General features: G+C 45.4%; 2 protein-coding genes and 1 long non-coding RNA gene across 3 annotated transcripts; 2 read left to right on the top strand and 1 right to left on the bottom strand.

The window, feature by feature from the left end:
- Positions 1–2,147: 2,147 nt before the first annotated feature.
- LOC124659979 lies at positions 2,148–3,576 on the bottom strand. The gene is made up of 3 exons (XR_006989774.1): positions 3,456–3,576; positions 2,318–2,539; positions 2,148–2,237 (listed from the first exon to the last, which is right to left on the bottom strand). It is a non-coding gene; the product is annotated as an uncharacterized LOC124659979 (long non-coding RNA).
- A 4,299-nt stretch (positions 3,577–7,875) lies between these two features.
- On the top strand, positions 7,876–10,509 carry LOC124667595. The gene is made up of 3 exons (XM_047204850.1): positions 7,876–8,134; positions 9,723–9,844; positions 10,370–10,509. Exons 1-3 carry the CDS (start codon positions 7,916–7,918, stop codon positions 10,371–10,373), a joined length of 345 nt encoding a protein of 114 aa, XP_047060806.1. The 5' UTR covers positions 7,876–7,915; the 3' UTR covers positions 10,374–10,509.
- A 476-nt stretch (positions 10,510–10,985) lies between these two features.
- Positions 10,986–18,481, top strand: LOC124663066 (calcium uniporter protein 5, mitochondrial-like). The gene is made up of 3 exons (XM_047200819.1): positions 10,986–11,199; positions 15,172–15,857; positions 17,863–18,481. Exons 1-3 carry the CDS (start codon positions 10,986–10,988, stop codon positions 18,352–18,354), a joined length of 1,392 nt encoding a protein of 463 aa, XP_047056775.1. The 3' UTR covers positions 18,355–18,481.
- The last annotated feature ends 2,682 nt before the right edge of the window (positions 18,482–21,163 follow it).

Raw genomic sequence — 21,163 nt, 5'->3', positions numbered from 1 at the left:
CTGAGTCACGCACTCACGCTGTCACGTAGAAACATATAACTGGATGCGATCATCCCGAATCCTCACGGTCTGCACGTGTATTATAAAACTAGTACAAATGCCCGTGCGTTGCTACGGGTACTTAAATTTTATTTCTCAATGCACATATATAATTTAAAGCTAACTATAAATTTTTTAAAACAAATCAAAAATATCATAATGTACTACGGCATGATAATTTCGAACGCAATAACAATACATCATTGTTATGTATCTACATAGTTTCAAGTTTTAGATCTTTTTGTTATTCTTACGCGGTAAGACATGTGTTCTGAGCTATCATAAATATCAACTCAACAACCTTTTCTTTTGGATGTATTATTGTCTCATAAAACATGGGTGCTGGCAAGGTAAAAAACGGAATGGAAACGGACGGAAACATCATTTATGATTTTTGTTTACATCTATCTTGTCGCAATAAGAAACGAAACCGAAATTCGCGAAAACGAATATGGAAACGAAAATCACAGGAGACAAATATGGAGCGGATACGGGACAGATAAGTTACAAAAACACATATTTATCACAACACAATGCGGCATAATACCTTAGTTTATAGACCGAAAAGCATACATAAAGTAGGCACTAAGACAAAAAAAATAGCACTTTACTTCAACAAGCGGCTATTCACAAAAAATAAAACACACAGTTTAACACTTCTTCATATCAAGAGCACACGGTTGCATGCACACGCAATTATACAAAAGTGATTTGGGTTAGTACTTAGTAGACTTCATACGTTATCAAGCCTAGTTTCATCTAGTTTCATGTGTAAATGTAGGTCTACCAAGAGTACGGGTCTCTCTAGGTTATATTTTCAGAAATTTTTCGTATTTATTTTTCCTGCCACTTCCGTTTTCGTCGAGAAGGGCTCCCTCGGTTTCTTTTCCGTTTCCGTTTGTGTTTTTTCTATTTATGTTCCTTTTCCGCAAAATGCCGCTCCCTTTTCCGTATTTGGCTCTCTATTTCTTTTTTCTTTGAAAATGGACGAAAGTTTCTCTTCCATTTCAGGCATAGGTGTTGCAAACACAAGTATATAGAAGGAATACTTCTTTTCTGATTAGTCTAAACAACACTTTGATATTTATAAATATACAGAGACAATCCTAGATCGTAGCCTTCTATGTCAAACATATAAAAAGAGCTTAGCAAATCTACAATAATGGTTGGGGTAAAAAAAACTCCGTTGGCAGGTCGGTGGTGCGGATGCTAACTTTTTTAGACAACGATATATCCTCATAAGAGATGGAGATGCTTTTATTATTATGAGGATGAGAGCAAAAATTAAATTTATCCAGGAAGAATATGTAATAAGCTATTCAGTATTCACAATATAAATAGACAGGTGCCCAGTTGGTAAATGAAGTGAAAATACTGTGACACCAGGAACTTTGTTCCCACTTATTGTAGAAATCCAAAAAAAATAGAATATATTTTGCCATAAGCATAATTATAATCTATTGAGACCAACAGACCTTGTCCTCATGTTCCATGCATAGCCACTAAAAATATTTAATCATCTTTGGTAAGTGCACTCTACTCTAGGATATATAGAGATGAGTAGATGAACGAGAAACTACACTCTCTTTCAACCCGATGATGTTCTCATGATCCACCTATAGTTAACAATTCAGAGGTGGATAGACGCACATCAAAGAGTGACTTTTTTGTCATAATAGTGTTACTACACCATAACCACTCAGGCATTGAAAAACAGATAAATAGACGTACGGCAAAATGTATTGCTAGCTTAGTATAGTTCCTCAAAATACTCTTAAGCCTGAATTGAATTTTACTTTTCATTTGGAATTTCATATGTAAAATAAAGCCATGTTTTTTTACAAAATAAGAGATGTATCTACCAATTATTCTTCAAAAAACAAGATTTATCTACCTGTAGAGTATAATCATCGTGAATTTCTTGTCATATATATTCATAGGTTAGCTTACACTTGTAAGAGGTGTTCCTCCCCATGTAAGCCAAAATGGCTGCAATGGAAATATTGTAACTAACTATTTTATTTAATCCATGAAGCAGGAGGAGACTCCAATAGCCTGTAGTGAAGTTCTCAAAAAGAGATGCATCTACCGTTTGTATTTTAAAATCATATTTTAAAATCACGAACATACATAAAGTACTATTTCACATGACTAATTTCAGCATCTGCGGATCATTGAGGCTTTTTCTTAACCAACGCCTGCAATTACACACCGAAATCCAGCAATTAAGGCCATGAACACAAAAATAGAATTCAGAGAGAAATTTGAAGGTGCATACAATGGAGAAGTTTGAGATTATCTTCACCCAGCGGAGGAGGCGGTGTTCCCTGCCTATCAAGAACTCAAGAAATTGCTCCTGTTGGACATTTGCATAAAGAGATAGAATTAAATAACTGAAGATCCATCGTATTCTTAGGAAAAGAGAGAAACGTGATGATGAAGATTTCCCTAATGGCACAATGGTGTCTCATCAAGGTGCTAAAATATCTTATCAAGCTCACTGCAAATTATCCACATGTATATATAAAAACAACGCCGAAATAAAATATATATCTATTGTGAAATGTCTTCCATACTGGATCTAGAAGTTAAAACACAATGGATCTTTTTGAATAATAGGAAATACTGTAACATTAAGACTAACAATTGTCTTATTTTAGGCCTTATAATGGATGAAAACCTGGGAAAATATCAGCCAAAGACAACCAGAAAGCTCTAGTAAATCTTCAGTTGTGCATCTTTCTGCACAATCAAAAAGAAAAATGGCGAGTTCTTCTTTTTGGTATCCTTGGCTTATTTTAAAATTGACATGCTTGGAGATTGGTTTTGTAGGATCAACAATGGCACAAGTTTGACAGCAGGTTGCACATTACTCAAGCTATAACACATCAAAAATCTAAACAAAATTGTTTTAGCACATTTGATGAAACTGAAGGTCATCAAAGCAAATATATATTTACTCCTTTGATCACATTGCAGTTTCACAACAAATCTATCAGGAAAAAAAAAATCCAATGAAGTATCAACCATAATAAAATTTTAGTATTTGAGATTGAAGGAAATTAAATAAGTTAATGTCACTATGCACAACTGGGGAGTACATGGCAAATAATCCTATATTTTTTGTTTGGGCTACCAAATCAAAAATATAGTAATCAAAATTTCCAGAGTTATTGTATAAGTTAGTTCTAAAACTAACTCTTCTAGGAGGATGTAACCCAAACTCTTCCTTTTCAATGAAATGAAACGCAAAGGTCCTTTGCGTTTTCTCGAAAAAAATAAGTTAGTTCTAAAACTAAAAGAAAATTGTAAAAAGGTTAACAAACTCTCACCAAATCAAGATTCTCTCGGCTACAACCAACATCAATCGAAGCAAATCTTGGTGTACAAAAGGAAACACTGCAATCGAACCTCACCTGGAATGCCGACATAAAGCGGAGCATGAGGTAGCGGCACCGACAAGTGAAGAGGCGGTCATAGTCGTAGCCGTCGATGTGGATGCTAGACACGTCACCATGGCAAAGAGAGCCGGCGTGCATCAACCTGTATAAGAAAGTACATGATACAAGTAGCTTAATTTTGCATGGGCAACATAATGAAATCTTGCTATATATCTAGGGATGAAACACGAATACACTCTAATTAGAGATGTTTTTGAAAAAAATCTGGGAAGTTGGTATAGTTTAAATGAGAAATGTATATGGAAGCACTCAAAGTTCAGGCAGTGTACCTTTAACTCATCTTGGAGGACAAAATTATATACCATGCAGATAATCTGAAATTTAGAGTTAGAGAGATTCCAACAAAAACAACATGCAGAGCGACATAATGATACAGAAAGTTTTTTAGGTTCCATTTTAGAAGAAAATCAAAAACGAGTAATAAGTGAAGCAAAGCAATATGACTTACATGTAGAACACGGACACGACGGCGCGGCATGGACGAAGAAAACACATTGGTGTTGAACAAGCTCCGAGGTGGCCCGTTGTGCTTACTGATTTTGGGGAAGTTGGGGTCAGAGGCGGGTTTGGCGGCCACAGACGAGTCACCGTCGGAGAGGGAGAGCGAGCAAAGGCGCAAGTCATGGCTATCGTCACAGACGGCGAGGCCATGGGCGTTGTCTTCGCATGTCTGCGGGTGCCGTCTTTGGCAGCATCTCGTCAAGATCCAGTCCGGGGAGCTCCTGGTCTGCGAGCTTCGCGGATGCAAAACCTGCAAATCATGTTGTTTAAAGTTGTAGCCCTTACACACTACCTATGCAAAGAAAGAACCAGATAGAAAATAAATGTAAAAAAATGGAGCACATACTTCCCGATGCTCTACATCAAATTTAGACAGATCAGCTCGTTTGGTGAGTATATTTGCCTCCACAGTTTGCAGCTTCTCCTTCTCAGCAAAGAAAGATTCACCACACTCAATCTCTATAGTATAGCTTGCAGAGAAAACCAAAAATCCCTTCGAGAAGACAAAGAAAAAATTTATGTAAACTCACTGAGTTATTTTTCTCAAAACAATACATAGGAAATCGAAGAAAGTGCATTACTGCGGAATTAACACTGCAAGCAAACCTCACCTGGAATGGCAGCGAGCTGAGCATGCGGCAGCATCGGAAGGTTAAGAGGAGGTCATAGTAAAGGGCCACAATAATCAAGATTTCCTTGCAATAAACACAGCACCTTGACAAACCAAAATTTAATCTCATATGATTCAGCTTGCGATCAACCCACTCGGACATCGACCACATCATCAACCGGTGTTCCTGCATATTGGTTGAATTTATCGGTGGACGATCATATGGCCACAAATGACAAACCCCAAAGCGGGGTATTTTGTTTCAGTTGCACCTTGGAGTTGGCGGTCTATAAGGGTATTGTTTTAGGGGTTAAAAACTAATCACGCTAGGCAAAAGAAAAGGGCAAGGGCAGCTAGCTAGTTCAAATCCATACCTCTTAGGTTCAGTTCAGCCATGGATATTACCAATTCAATGGACCAGAAGGCTGTAGGCCCTGACGAAATTCCTTTTAGCAGTATTGTAGTCTTTTCAAGTTTGCAATTTCGTCAGACAGACAGAGAGCATTGCTCAACGTACACCATGAAATAAGAAAATGAGTAAATTCGGAATGGGAAAATAAACAGGCTATTGGTGCATACAACTGAGAAGTTCGAGATTATCTTCACCCAGCGGAGGAGGCGGTGTTCCCTGCCTATCAAGAACTCAAGAAATTGCTCCTGTTGGACATTTGCATAAAGAGATAGAATTAAATAACTGAAGATCCATCCTATTCTTAGGAAAAGAGAGAAACCTGATGATGAAGATTTCCCTAATGGCACAATGGTGTCTCATCAAGGTGCTAAAATATCTTATCAAGCTCACTGCAAATTATCCACATGTATATATAAAAACAACGCCGAAATAAAATATATATCTGTTGTGAAATGTCTTCCATACTGGATCTAGAAGTTAAAACACAATGGATCTTTTTGAATAATAGGAAATACTGTAACATTAAGACTAACAATTGTCTTATTTTAGGCCTTATAATGGATGAAAACCTGGAAAAATATCAGCCAAAGACAACCAGAAAGCTCTAGTAAATCTTCAGTTGTGCATCTTTCTGCACAATCCAAAAGAAAAATGGCGAGTTCTTCTTTTTGGTATCCTTGGCTTATTTTAAAATTGACATGCTTGGAGATTGGTTTTGTAGGATCAACAATGGCACAAGTTTGACAGCAGGTTGCACATTACTCAAGCTATAACACATCAAAAATCTAAACAAAATTGTTTTAGCACATTTGATGAAACTGAAGGTCATCAAAGCAAATATATATTTACTCCTTTGATCACATTGCAGTTTCACAACAAATCTATCAGGAAAAAAAATCCAATGAAGTATCAACCATAATAAAATTTTAGTATTTGAGATTGAAGGAAATTAAATAAGTTAATGTCACTATGCACAACTGGGGAGTACATGGCAAATAATCCTATATTTTTTTGTTTGGGCTACCAAATCAAAAATATAGTAATCAAAATTTCCGGAGTTATTGTATAAGTTAGTTCTAAAACTAAAAGAAAATTGTAAAAAGGTTAACAAACTCTCACCAAATCAAGATTCTCTCGGCTACAACCAACATCAATCGAAGCAAATCTTGGTGTACAAAAGGAAACACTGCAATCGAACCTCACCTGGAATGCCGACATAAAGCGGTGCATGCGGTAGCGGCACCGACAAGTGAAGAGGCGGTCATAGTCGTAGCCGTCGACCTATGGAGCATAGCATCGACGCGCTGGAAGGCGGCAATCCATTTTTCACTTTGCAACGTCAGCGCCAATGAACTCAAAGGACGGGTCGAGGTCAAGCGAAGCAAAGAACACTGATGTACATTAAAAAAACGTATCGTTCAATCAGAACCAGAAGTACCTAAAAAAGTTTTGGGAGAAATATCAACTATTGGACTTTAATTAACTGGGATCACAAGATTCCATTAACAGTGGTAAAAACACAGTGTAAACTAAGAGAAATACCTTGCAGCTATCATTTTTAGTCGTAACAGTTCAAGAAAATTGAGATTATAACACTATATAGCAAAAGGAAATAACAAACGTGTTGCTACTGGGTGGATACATACCTCTGTAACGATGGGAATCCAGATCTGGACTAAGGGATCAAATCGAGGCAGTGAAAAATCAGTTAGCTCCCTTGCGATCTGCAATGTATTCCTACCTAGACCACATATTGGTATCTAAAATTCCTGTGTGATTTTTACAATTGCTTGAACGGTAGCCAAGAACAATAAATCTTTCACTGAACATCACTGCAACTCTGGGAGAATGAACGGTAGCCAAGAACAATAAAATCTTTCACTGAACATCACTGCAACTCTGCAATCAAGAATGACTTGGGCGTTTTACCCGGGGCTCTGATGAGGTAGGAGGCCGAACTTGGAACGATGCAGCAGCGGCCACAACCGCGAAGGTGGGTGGCTTGATTTGATGACCTCATCGTCGTGAAACTCCTCCACATGGGCAACGAACTCTAAAATCTGATTCCCCGGAGTGCACCTCGAAATCATGAACCTCGCCTCCACCGCGAGCCCCGTGGTGTGCACCTCCTGCTCGAAATCACGGGGTGTAGAACATGGGCGACATTGGGGTTCTAGATCCGCGAGATCTCCTGGTTTCTAGGGTATATGAACCGCGTGGTGTGGGAAGTGGGAGGGAGGGATGCGGTGGTGGAAGAAAGGACGTGTCAGTGGTAACCTCCATTAGGGCTCTCCCGTCGAGCTGGGGGTGATGGAAACCATGGCGAGGTGCGGCCGAGATGTGCCCCGTCCTCGTCGAAGTAGGGCTAATGTGCGGGAGGAAACAAGGATGGAGTGGCTACTTGGATCGATCCAATCGGGTGGGTCCTTGAAGCACCGGGTGGGCTTGATTTGCGGAGTGCGGTGGCCAACAAAGGAGCGAGCGGGACGAAGGACGACGGACGACGGAACTACGAAACGTATTGGGATGGCAGAATAAGGAACCACTTTAGTCTTTTTAAGTACTCCCTCCGTCACGGAAAAGATGTCGCGGCGCCATTTTTGCAAAAACCCCCTCCACGAATTCCCGACCAAAACTGGAGTCCCTCCTTCCCAAATCCCCACCGTCTCCGCTTCGTGTCCGCGCCGCTGACCTCGCTCGCCGCCGTCGCCTGCGCCGCTCCCTCTCTGGCCACCACGCCGCTCGCCGCCGCTCCGTTTCTGTCCACTACGCCGCTCCGTTTCTGGCCACCATGCTGTCCCCCGCGCCGCTCCCTCGCCGGCCACCGCGCCCTCTCCCGTGTAGCTCGAGGAGCTAAAAGATTAGCCACCCAAGATTCCACCTTGGGCGTCCATGGAGGCTGCGGCGCGGCACTACGAACATGCTTTGCTGATTTCGTCATCCATGGAGGCTGTGGCGCGGGCGCGACGACCACGCGGAGCCGATTTGAGCGCCTGCCTCCGCCGCCGGCCGGCAGGCCGGAATACGCCTTGTTCTGCTGCAGCACTGACTCATCCACAACTTCACATCTCGATCCGCGTCTTCTCCTGCGAGCAGTCTGTGATCTGGCTGGTGAGATTTCATTCCAGCTCTTAGTTTTGGGCATCCTGTATATTCTTGCACGAAAGTCAATCTGCATAAACAAGTATAGCACTAGTTCAATCCTGTTTTGGACATACTCCTGCTCATCATATGCATGCTCATCACCGTGGCAGTAGTGTAGATCGCTATCTATCTCCAGCAACATGAACGAACAAAAGAAATTAGGTTTGGATGTTGCACAATATTACATGAATAGATTTGGATGTTGCACAATATTACAGGCCTAATTCAGTCAAACTGGATTGGTGTCATGGAGTAATTAGTTGTGCTCACAGTAGATAGAAACCACAGATATTTGTACTCACCAGACTGAATGGGATTTAAGGACTGTTTTGTTCTCAGTAGGCACTGATATTTTCGACTGTGACACTGTTGCTTATCAAAGTGAGCACTACGAGTATTCTCAGTAGGCCATGATGACAAGCTTCCTCCCATGGATCCTGCTAGCTTCCGTGCTTACCTGTGGTTGGCAAATGGGGAATTAAACTTGTGAATGGACGCTAGGTGTAAGTGAATAAAATTCAGTAACTCACCACATGGATCCCGAGCTAAAAAGGGATCACTGATGTTTAAACTGAAACCACAAATTGGTACATACTGTATAGTCCTATTAGTACTGTAATTTTTGGTAGTTTTGGTTAGTACTTGTAGCAGCAGTTGAGCTGTGGATCCTTACTTCGAAGCAAATTTTTGGTGCTTGCAAAGGCATATAAATTTCTGGAGTAAGATAGCTGAATTCACTAGCCAGAAGACAATGTTTGGAAGCTTAGGCAGTAAATATTAGGCAGAAGACAATGCGACCACAGAGATAATTCATAGCGCCACTCCATTGATACAATGGTGAAATATTAGGCAATAAATCTCTTAAACGCCAAAGAACTTGATTGTTTATGTGACTGTTTACATTGTTTAGTGCAATATATCACCTTACAACCTGTTAAATATGGACATCAATCGATTGTGTAACATTAATCAACTTTGTACTGTCTAAACATGGGTATAACCACCAATGTCTATACATCTCTCTTTACTGTTAAAGTTAAGTTCCGAAGTGTTATTCATGGCGCAAAATCATTTTGGTTACTATTCACATTCTTTTTAGTTTCTCGGACTCGATTTGAGTTCATCTAAAATATGCAAGATTTGAGTTCATCTAAAATATGCAAGAACCTGATATGCAATTTTGAGTTCATCTAAAATATGCAAGAACCTGATATGCAATTTTGATTTCATCTAAAATATGCAAGATTGTGGCAACAGCATACTGCTCTAGTAAAGAACTGATATGCAAGTGCCATGCTTCAGTGGTGCACATTCGTGTAACAGATATGCAAGAACTGATTGCATGTACATGAATATTTTTGAATACTCCGTCTGTTCCATTTGAATGTATTCCAGTTTGTCATTTTTCAGATATGCAAGAACTGGAGAACATGAATGGTGAAGTCATTTTTCAGTTTGTCCCATTTATTTTTCAGATATGCAAGAACTGGAGAACATGAATGGTGAACTCATTTTTCAGGGGGCTGGACTCATGATTTATGCTGGCATTTTGCAGTTTCTTTGGGCAAGTCTAACAGCCTGCTATAAACAAGGGAGAAGCTCTATTTGTTTGCTGTTGGACACTACAGAAATGGGGATTACACAAGAAGTGGTGAACTTATCGAAAGATGCATACAGGTTTGATTATTTTGCTCTGTTTTTTCATCCCTCTAAAATGCAATCTGTCCACTCATCTGTCTTCCCTGTTGATTATTTTGCTGCCACATCAGAGACGAGTACTATCGCAGTTGTTTGTCCATTTCTATTGGAGTAGTCCCTGCTGATTGATCTCAACTTACAGCAACCTGGAACGCAGCTTCAATTGATTTGTTCTTTGAAATTATGGAATCTACCTTTAGCCTTGGTACAAGAAACTGTTACCATTAATATTGTGTTGTTTAAGATTCAAACAAAATTACTTTGCTCAAGAACATAGTCAGAATTGTAGAAATACATAGACTGTATCTGTCCTTGTACACGGCATGACCGTTAACTCTCTGTAACCACTAGCTCCTGATCCTTAGGATCGAATGCAGGTCGTGCGGCACTACTGTGACCCACGCCTCAACCTCTATATGTGTCTGTGATCGATGGTAATAGAACTGTCAAGATTTGCATTCCTTCTAGAATGGCTAACTGAATGTATCTGTCAATCTTCTTCAGGTAACACTCAGATCAACTGAATTTTGGTTCTCACCCGAGGCACGGGAGCCACACCAGCAGCAGGAGCTCCACCTGCACCTGTGCGGTACCGAGGATGAGCAGCGCCCCTTGCACTGATGCGCTGCCGAGGAGGAGACAGCGGAGCAGAGCCGCAGCCGGCGAGCGCCCAAGCAGATGAGGACAAGCGGCGCGACGGCGCAGGGAGGAGGGTAAGGCGCCGCGAGCAGAGCAGTCGCAGCGGCGCACGAAAGGACCTGGGGTGCGGCCGCAGGGAGGACGACGGCAAGCTCGGGCGCGGCCGCAGGGAAGACGACGGCAAGCTCGGGCGCGGCTGCAGGAAGGACGACGACGAGCTCGGCCGCTGCAATTCGGACAAGAGCTCGGGCGCCGAAGGAAGGATGACAACGAGCTCGGGCGTGACGGCACGCCGCAGGGAGGACGACGGCAAGATCGGGCGCGGCCGCAGGGAAGGCGACGGCAAGCTTGGGCGCGGCCGCAGGGAGGAGGACGACGAGCTCGGCCGCTGCAATTCGGACAAGAGCTCGGGCGCCGAAGGGAGGATGACGACGAGCTCGGCCGCTGCAATTCGGACAAGAGCTCGGGCGCCGAAGGGAGGATGACGACGAGCTCGGGCGTGACGGCGCGCCGCAGGGAGGACGACGACGAACTCAGGCGTGACGGCGCGTCGCAGGCAGGACAAGAGCTCGGGCTCCGCAGCAAAGATGACGTCCCAACGGAGCAGAGGATTGCCTGCGGCGCCGCAACAGGAAGGAAGACGCGAGATCGAGCGCGGCGCCGCCGGACGTCGAGGACGACGGCGGACGTCGACGGTGAGAGAAGATCCGTATTTGAAATTTACAGAACAGGACTTAGTTGGAGAAGAAACGAACTAACAAGGGGGTTTTCATAAAAACCCATTTGTATTACGCGCCCGACATCTTTTTCGTGACGGAGGGAGTAGTAGAGATAAAATTAGATTCAAGTATTCTAGAAAACTTTCTTAGACTATAACTCAAATCCTCGACTAATCTAAACGGGTACCTACTTTGCTAGTCTTACGGTGTGCGGCTCCCGGGTGAGAAATCTCCAAAGAGCACATGTATGGAGAAATTCACCACCTCTCACTCTCTCAGTGCATTAATGTGATAATATCAAAAATGATAAATGATATTATCACATTAATTGATAAATTGGATATTTCAAAAATGATTTACCTCTGAAGTCGTTGATCTGATTTGTGAACCATCTCTCAGTGCTAAGGTTTCTCTCAACAAGGATTTGAAAAAGATCTTACGTTTCCATGTTTTGGTTAATTTTTTTTGTTGCACTAGTTGCAAGGTTTACATACTATCGGTTGCCACTTGCCAAATTAGTAACGAACAATTGCTGCAATTACGAGACATAATTGTTAGACAATTGTATACATGTTTTTAGGCACTGCAATGTTATATGGAGCTGGAGAGTAGGTATTCAAAGTGTTCATCAATAAGCGATGATGACATTCGAAAATGTAGCATCATGGGGCCTTGTATTGGTCAAAAAAATGCACATGACCCTTACAATCAAGTTATTATAATCTTGTAGGTAAGTAGTGTATAATGTGACAAGTGATTGATTTCAACATGGTTCTGTCAAAACACATATCAAGGTACAAACGGCAAGAAGATTTCTATGGTTTCTTGACTCTTCTAACTTGACAACCCACATCTATTTTTTTTGTACAATACTACCAAATAGGTGTGATTGTTGTTTCGCCCTCTGTCTCTCTCATGTGTGAGGTCGAATCCATGACATCTAGCTAGGGATATATGGCAACGTTCCGCCGGTTTATGGTTGCACAAGTGAATGTGTTCCCCTTCAAACTTACTTATCTTCAACATGCAATATATAGGTTGGTATATTTTGATAACCATGATAAAAAAAGACCATCACCCCTCCACGTCCCACAATTCCCATGGAAAATTTTAAATTCGGTAGCTGAAGTCTTGGCATGATAAAGCATTAGCCTATTCAGAAGTTGTAATATTTACGAAGAAGATGTGCAGTCTTGATGATAATCTCACAAAATGCACAACAACCACAACAACATTTAGCAATTTAAAACAACAAGCGCATGGAAGTTTCTTCTAATATTTATGAAGAAAATGTGTAGTCTTGATGATAATCTCACAAAATGCACCACAACCACAACATCATGTAGCAATTTAAAGCAACCAGCGCAGGATTGGATTATCCATCATGGAATTTTTGGAAGAAGCGCCGCTTTACCCATGTCAATGAGTCGTGCACATCCAATTTTGAAGTTCCAATTCCCATGATAGAATGGGAATTAATCCTCCCAATCTTTCAAAAATAAACATAACGAACTCGATGTTATGTACTTATGTTACTAGTCACAGGGGAGATTTAATTCATTCTTTGATGTAAGATTAGATAATTGAATTAAAGGGCTTGCTTGGACCTTTAGAAGTAAGTAACTCGTTCGCATATGCTTATTCGTATTTTTATTGCATTCTATCTCATTCTGTCACATTGTGTTCTACGGTTCCACTTCGACAAAAGGAAAGAGCACGGGTAAGTTTAATAGCTTTACGTCCGCTATCGCGATCACAATTTTCCTACTCTCGGGAGTTTTTAAAAGAATTGGAAGTCAAAGGATGAGAGAGTGGGTGAGAAAAATTATGCCAAATAGGTGTGATTGTTGTTTCTCCCCCCCCCCCCCCCCCCTCTCATATGTCAGGTTGAATCCATGTCATCTAACTAGGGACATATGTCAATGTTCCGGCAGTTTATGGTTACCCAAGTGAATGTGTTCCCCTTCAAACTTCCTTATCTTCAACATGCATGATATAGATTGGTATATTTTGATAACCATGATAAAAAAAAAGGACCATCACCCCTCCACGTCCCACAATTCTCATGGAAAATTTTAAAATCAGTAGCAGAAGTCTTGGCATGATAAAGTATCAGCCTATTAGTTTCTCCAAATGTTTTTGAAGAAGACGTGCAGTCTTGATGATAATCTCACAAAATGCACAACAACCACAACATCTTGTAGCAATTTAAAACAACCAGCACAGGGAAGTCTCTAATAATATTTATGAAGAAGATGTGCAGTCTTGATGATAATCTCACAAAATGCACAACAATTGACCACGACATCCTGTAGCAATTTAAAACAACCGGCGCAGGATTGGATATATCAGTAATGGAATGTTTGGAAGAACGGCACTCTATTTCCTGGTACGAGTACTGTTTTTTAGGTTCTTGTACGTGAGTCGAATTTGGGGTAAAGCGCCAAACACCTGAACATTTCCAACACTTTGATTCTCGTAGTCGGCACTGGTCCGTGTGTTAAGGTGTTACTAATTACTTGGCAGCGATTGAGGGCGAAGTTTATTGTATACCATATACATAGCCAAAGTTCAAAGAGCAAATTGCGCGTAACACCCTATGTTGGGCCATATTTTGCACGGGACAACAACCATGACTTATTTTTGCACAAAACACCATATTTTGTTGTAATTATTACACAAAATAATAAGTAGGGCCATTGCCTCGTTTGTTACATAATTAGTCCCATAAGTCCAGTGACAGTACATACGTAGACTTTGGCATGGACCCCAACCTGCCGCAGAAATCTTCCTACAGTTCGATCCCGCCGCCACCATCTCGGTCTCCGACCATCGTCGTCGCCTCCCTCCTCCGGAACAGTGGAACATATCCTCGGGCAAAATGGTCGAGGGGGAGGTAGGTTCTCCGGTGCATGCGGCGATGGTGGTGGCGACGCCTGGATGGTCGCCTCGAGTCCAATCCATCGGGCGCTCCTCGGCCTTGGAGATGGCCACGGCGTACACGACGGTATCTTTCTTCCTCAGCTCGGGCTCCTCTTCCATGGGCTCGTAGTCCGCGTCGTCGTCCTCCGACGGGTCCTCGACTAGGCATGCATGCAGGTGTCTGCCCCGCGGTACTGCGAACAGTCCGGGCGTCCGTGGCACGGTGTGGGGAGGTGTGCCCTGACCACTCCTCTTTCATTGGCATGTACTGCTCCTCCTCCACGGGCGGCAGTGGCATCGGTTGGTACGCCTCGTAGTCGACATCGTCGTCGCCGAGCTCCTCGAGGTGTGCTTCGATCATCTACCGCCGAGCGTCGTGCTCGTCCTAGAACCACCGTCTCCACATCGGGGAGTCGACGGTGTACACCGGATCCCGCCGCATATCCGGCAGGAGGATCTTCGGGCGCACGTGGAGCCACGCAAGGGGATGGCCAAGACCGCCACCCGTGTTGGTTATTAAGATCAACTGGCGCGTGTGCGTGCATGGGGACGACAAGTGGTTGGAGGGCGACCGTGGTCTTCATTTATTAGGACCCAACTGGCGCTTGCGCGTGCGGGTGGGCCCGTGTCCCCTCACCTCCCTCGGCCACTAATGGGTGGGCTTAAGGATTTTCTGAAAGGACGCCATACACGTTGATGTCCGCGAGCAGCGCATACCCTGCCCATGGGCCTAATTGTGCGTCAAACGAGGTAATATCCCTATTTAGCGTTTTGTGCAACAATTATAATAAAATATGGTGTTCGGTGAAAAAACAACACATAGTTGTGGTTGTGTGCGAAACATGCCCCCAACAATCCAACATATCAATTTCCTCAAGTTCAAATGACAGGAAGATGGGGAAATATATGGTAAATAGCGAGTATATATGTATAAAAAAAAAGATGAGTAACGTTTCCTGTCGTATAACTGTGCGTAGCAGTTTCCAAAAATTCGACCGCGTGGTGACCCTGCACCTCTGCGCACAGGAACCCACCCAGAACACACAAGACACAGCCTGCCATTGTTGCCGAAAACATGCCATGAAAAAGGAGTAGAAAAAAGGAATCGCACTCCTCCAAAAATACGCAAAAACCCCCCACGCGGCCGCGAGCCGGAGCTCTCCCTCTCCCTCTCCCGGCCGCTCCCTCTCCTTCTTCCTTTCCGGCCTCCGCCACACTTCCCGCACCTTCCCACCTCCGCTTTGACCGCCTCCCCCATATCTCCCTCCTCCTCCGCCCCTCCCTCCCTCCCCGCAACCCACGCCCGCACACCCATCTCAATGTGGCGCTTCTCCCGCTCCGCCCTCCGCGCCGCCGCCGCCGCGGCCCCGGCCTCCGCGCCGCGGGCCGCCATCGCGTGCCGCCTGCCCCCGCCGTGCGCCGCCCTCCAGCGGCTCCGCTTCGCGTCGCTGCCGGCGGCGGACGTGGCGAGGGACGCGGAGTCCGAGGTGACGGCGGAGGAGGCCAGGCGGCTCATGCGGCTCGCCAACGTCGAGGCCCTCAAGCGCCGCCTCGGGGACGGCGAGGTCATCCCGTACGCCGACCTGCTGCGCGCCTGCGAGGAGGCCGGCGCCGCGCGCACCCGCGCCGAGGCCACCGCGCTCGCCGGCGCGCTCGACCACGCCGGCGTCGTCCTCCTCTTCCGCGACAAGGTCTACCTCCAGCCCGACAAGGTCTGCATTGCCGCGATCCCCGCCTCATCCCTGATGTTTTTTTCAGTTTATTTTTCATCCTCGGTTCGAGCGCTTCGTGTTCGCGTCTCGGTTCGGCGATTCGGGGGGACCTACCCCGGCCTCCACGTCGGGGTGCTCCGTTCGTCCCGTGCTCATGCCTGACGTTTTCGAAAAATTAAGCCATTCGATTACGCGCTTCCTGATTCGGTCCCGGGGGTAACCCTGGCCCCCATGGATCAGGCCACTCGGCGTCTGACGGCTTTTGTACTTTTCCTCGCGTCCGTAGCTCCGACGGTGACCTTCAGGTGTTCGACAGATTTCCTCCAAGTGCAGCGCTACAGGCGCGCCTGTCCGATGGTCCAATTCCGCATCAATCTTCAGCCCAAAGCCCCCCCTCCACGTTTTCCCTTGGCCTAATCCCACCATCGGTCCCACGATTCTCACTCGCACAAATCGTCCAAATTGCACGGCCCACTCGGTAGGCAATAGTTCGGTTGAATTCATTGTCCATTTTACTATCCACCGTTCAACTTCGGTAGCTTAGCTGATTAGATGTTTGGAACTGACTTGGCATGGCGCCATGGTGGGGCAGGAGGACAATGGCCGGACTGTTTAGACTTGCGTTGGAACATCGCCAGAACCACTTGTCGGTGACGCTTTTCATCAGGAAAAAGCCGTCCGGTTGCTTCAGGGATCTGCCCTAGGTGGTGGCGACTGGTGGGTGATTATTCACACTGCGTGCTCCTCCTGGGTGCGCACGCTTGCCGCACCACTGCAAAAGCTACCACCGTTTCTTCCACGGGGAAGAACTCTTCCGATTAAGCGTGCTCATAAAGCACAAAACAGATACCTTCTCTTATCTAGCTTGCTTTGCTCTGCCCTTTCTGTGTCATACAGGATGGGTAATGGCAGGTGGAGAATCCTCTGGCTCTTTGCACTGTTTTCTTTTCTTGTTTCCATCGTAGGCGGGTGACTTCTAGTGCATGGTGCCTGTCATGTTATCTACCAGTTCTTTAGCGTACTAAACTACCAGTCCACCATGCATAAAGTTTGACATCTTATGGCAAGATCCTTTAGTCGGTGACGAACAATTGTGATTTGCTTGAACCTTGGGAGTTTTGCACAATGCCCATCTTGACATTGTTTTTTTAACCAATTCATAATCGCATTAGACGACTACATTATTTGTAACTTTCACTTTTCTTAGACATACTTTTCCTTAATGAAACTTCATTGTGTCACATGCTGAACATTTGTGAGCCTTGTGACTGCTGGCTAGGAAAGCTTCCTCTCATTCTCGTTCGGTTGATGGTGGTGCATGCGTCAAATCATTTATCAAATGTTTGAGACAAAAGCATGTTACACAAAAAGAGCATATATTCTTCTCCGGCATGTTTATTGTCTTTTTGGTTGCGTAGTTTCTACTTCAATGTTTACTTTGGCAGATCACATGTATTTATATTGCACTACATGTTTGTTTATTTTGTTTGCTTAAGTAATTCATGATCGCGGTACCTGATTACATTATGTTGTAACTTTCACTTTTCTTAGATATACTTTCCTTAATGAACCTCCCTGTGTCACACGCTGACCATTTGTGAGCCTTGTGACTGCTGGCTAGGTGGGCATAAAGGAAATTTTCCTCTCATTCTCATTTGATTGATGGCGGTGCATGTGTAAAAATATTTTTTTAATGTTTTGGGGCAAAAGCGTGTTACACAAAAAGGGACAAATATTCTTCTGAAGCATGTTTACTGTGTTTTGGTTCCATAATTTCTACTCAAATGTTTAGTTGGGCAGATTTCATGTATTTATGCTATACTACATTTTTTGATTTCATTATTTAGAATTCTTCATTCAATACTAGTTTTTATCAATATGTAGTGATATATAACATCGACTGTACTGTAGCAGTAGTTGGTACCTAACATTGGATAGAAATAGTGTAACATCAGCTGATACTTTACATTGGCTGAGACTGATTCCTTTTTCCTGTTATGTACAGATTGTGGATCTGGTAAGAAAAGCTATGCCCCTTGCACTGGCACCTGAGGATGATCCCAGAAAGGAAGAGCTGAAGCAGCTGCAGACACAGTTGGAAGATATCAACAAGCTCGCACACAAGCAAGTCCGCCGCATCCTCTGGTCTGGGCTAGGGTTCTTGATCACACAGATGGGGCTCTTCTTCAGGCTCACCTTCTGGGAGTTCTCGTGGGACGTCATGGAGCCCATCACATTCTTCACAACTACAACAGGCCTGGTCGTCGGTTACGCCTACTTCCTCATCACCTCGAGGGATCCAACATACCGAGACTTCATGGAGAGGCTGTTCCAGTCGCGGCAGAGGAAGCTGATTCAGAGGAAGAACTTCAATCTGGACAGGTACCTGGAGCTCCAGCGGTGCTGCAAGGATCCTTTGGAGAAGATGTGCGGCACAAGCCACTTCTCCAACGCCGACATCGCTCATCTCCACGAGCTGTCACCCGTTCACAAATGACAGCTCCCCTTCGCTCTAAACACTAATCTACAGTGCTCATTGGTTCTCTTGGGGGTAATGATCAAGGAAGTGGTGACTAAGGTGATGTTTTTTGTTTTGTTTGCAATTGCGAGGTAGACCTTTGGCATCCTTGGTTGTCTTCCTCTCCTATGCAACTGTCTAGGCCACCAGCAACTCAGTATAACTATAATCTCTCTCTTTCGTACAATGCCGAAGCAGAAGCACCTTATGCTTGTAGACTGCTCGGCTGTATGGACTTACTAAGAGCTGTGTAACCCTGCAGCCGCTGCTAATCGACCGCCTTACGTAATTCAGTAGCTTCAGTACATTTTCGTTCGTGTTGAGATGGAATCTTTGTCATTTGCGTAAACGTGCCTTTGGAGAACGTATTTCTGGCCTGTTCGGTTAATCCATTTCGTAAGTGGATTCGAGTGGTTTGGAGGGTATTAGAAATTTAGAAGTAACTTACATAATATTTAATCCCCTCAATATACGTCAAATACGTCCAATCCAGATGAAACCGAACAAGGCCTAAAGTATATAAACTGACGAGGGTTGGTGGTAGCTCAATCTCTGTGATGTATTTACAAGTTATCGCGTGCACTGTGGGATTACTTGCTGCGTGCACACATGCGTTGGGGTCCTTGTGTCGTGCTCGACGGTGGCACTTTTTGCTGGTTGGGATCAATCTGGACGTAGAAAAAAAAAAGTGCCATGCGGGAGGAGGACCCCCATTTTCTCGGAATCCAGGAAGACGTTGTCCCATTTTGCTTCGATCGGGCCCCTCTGGGTCTGGGTGCAACTTCTGTCGGCTCGATAGTAGCTTTGATTTCAGGCGGTGGCTGTCGCGTTGACCTGTGTTTTGTACTACCTCCGTCTCGGTTCATAGAGCTTGCACGTATTTCTAGATCGTAAATTTTACCAACATAATATAAAATATATATTATAAAATATATATCATTAGAAAGCTTAGATATTCTACTTTTTAATGGTGGAGTACTACTTTTGTTTGACTGATTTGGTGGAATATCACGCCTTCTTAGAGCATCTCCACCGGTAGCCCCCAAATAGGCGCCGGCAGGGGCGCCGGCACCTCCGATTGGGGGGCGCCGGCACATCATCCTTTATTTGGGGGAGCTGTTCCCACACCGGCGCCCCCCAAATGGCGGCCCCGATATATGTTTTTTTACACAAATTAGAGTTTCATTTTAATGTCATTCAGGATCGAGGACTGAATAATATTTTCGGTCAAATTCGAGTAAAACATTATTCACTCCTCAATCCCGGATGACATTTGAAACCTTCTTATCTCTAACCTACTACCTACTGACCACTTGGCTCTGTGGAGGTGGACGATCGGCCGCTGCTCTCTCCGGTGGTCTCTCCCCTGCTCTCTTCGCTGCTCCTCCGCCGATAATCTCATGCTCTCTTTGCCACGAACGTCAAGTACGCGGCTCTATCCGTGGCCACCGCCTCCTGACGCAGCTGCTGCTCCAGCTCCTCCCGCCGCCGACGGTGATCCAACTCCTACCTCCGTAGCCGGAGCTGCATCTCCGCCAAACGACGCGCCTCGTAGATATCATCCTGACGCTGCGTCTCCTTCCGCTGCAACCGCCGCAGCGCAAGCTCCTCCCACCTCTTCTGCCGTTGCGCCTCTCACCGGCGCTCGCTCGCCGCCTCCCGCCGCCGCCGCGCCTCCAGGATCTCCAGCCGCTCCGCCTCCTCGAGCGCCACCCGGTTCTCCTCCTCATGGCGCCGCCGCTCCGCCTCCTGCCGCTGCAGCTCCGCCTCCCGTCGCGCCTCCCCGCGCTCCCTCCGCTGCCGCCGCTCCGCCTCCTCGCGCTGCCGCTCGCCCGCGTCGTAGGCATCCACGGTCGCCGCTAGCGCCGCCTCCTCCCACGCCCCGTACTCTGCGAGTTGCGGGTCCGCCTCCAACTCTTCTACGGCCGCCTCTAGCGCAGCCTCGTCCCACGAATCCCACATTGTGCTTCTTTCTAGGGTTTTTGCAGCAATGGCGGGGGAGGAGGGATAATATAGACTGCCGATGAGGCGGGAAACATCCTGCGCGGTGTCCTGGCGGGAGAGTTTCCCGCGCGGCACCGTGGCGGGAGAGTTTCCCGCCAGGCGTCGTGGCGATAAAATATCCCGCGCGGCGCCTTGGCGTCACTGACAGGCGGCTCCCACGCCCAAAAAATTCAGCCTCGCGAGGCGCCAGCGCGCCCGATTCGCGCCCTTGGCGAAGGGCCCGGCACGGGGTTGCCGGTGATTCTATTGGGCTCGAAAAATGGCCGGCACCGTTTGGGGCGCGCCGGTGCGAGCCCATTTTCGCCCCCGGCCCCCAGAAAATCTATCGGAGCCACTATCGGGGGCGCCGGTGGAGATGCTCTTATCACCGAATGGAAAGTCCTCATGCTATAGTTTAGAGCAGCAACCATGCTAAAGATGAAACCGTAGATCAAAAAAGCTAAATCTAAAACTGCATCAACTAACACGAAAACCGACTTGATCTCGGGAAATCCACGGGACCCACAACTCCATGTGCCTTCCAGTGACACCAGAAACTAACTGAAGCGAGGATATAGCGAGAAGGACATTATTCTAACTTCAAGATGTAGCTATGGCCTCATCATTTGGAAGAAGGCACTGAAAAATAACCACTCTCTGTTAACTGAGATTGTTTGCCCCCCATGGACACACCTCAACTAGAGCGCGTCGGCCACCTCGAGCACGGCTTTTTCGTTGGTGGCAAGATGATGACCGAGTGACATAGGCATCCCCAATGGGCCTGCCAAAGATGGTACCGGGGTTT

This window comes from Lolium rigidum, chromosome 6, assembly GCF_022539505.1.
Source record: "Lolium rigidum isolate FL_2022 chromosome 6, APGP_CSIRO_Lrig_0.1, whole genome shotgun sequence".
Classification (NCBI taxonomy): Eukaryota; Viridiplantae; Streptophyta; class Magnoliopsida; order Poales; family Poaceae; genus Lolium; species Lolium rigidum.
The sequence above is the reverse complement of the archived record's forward strand: the minus strand, read 5'-3'. Positions and strand labels throughout refer to the sequence as shown.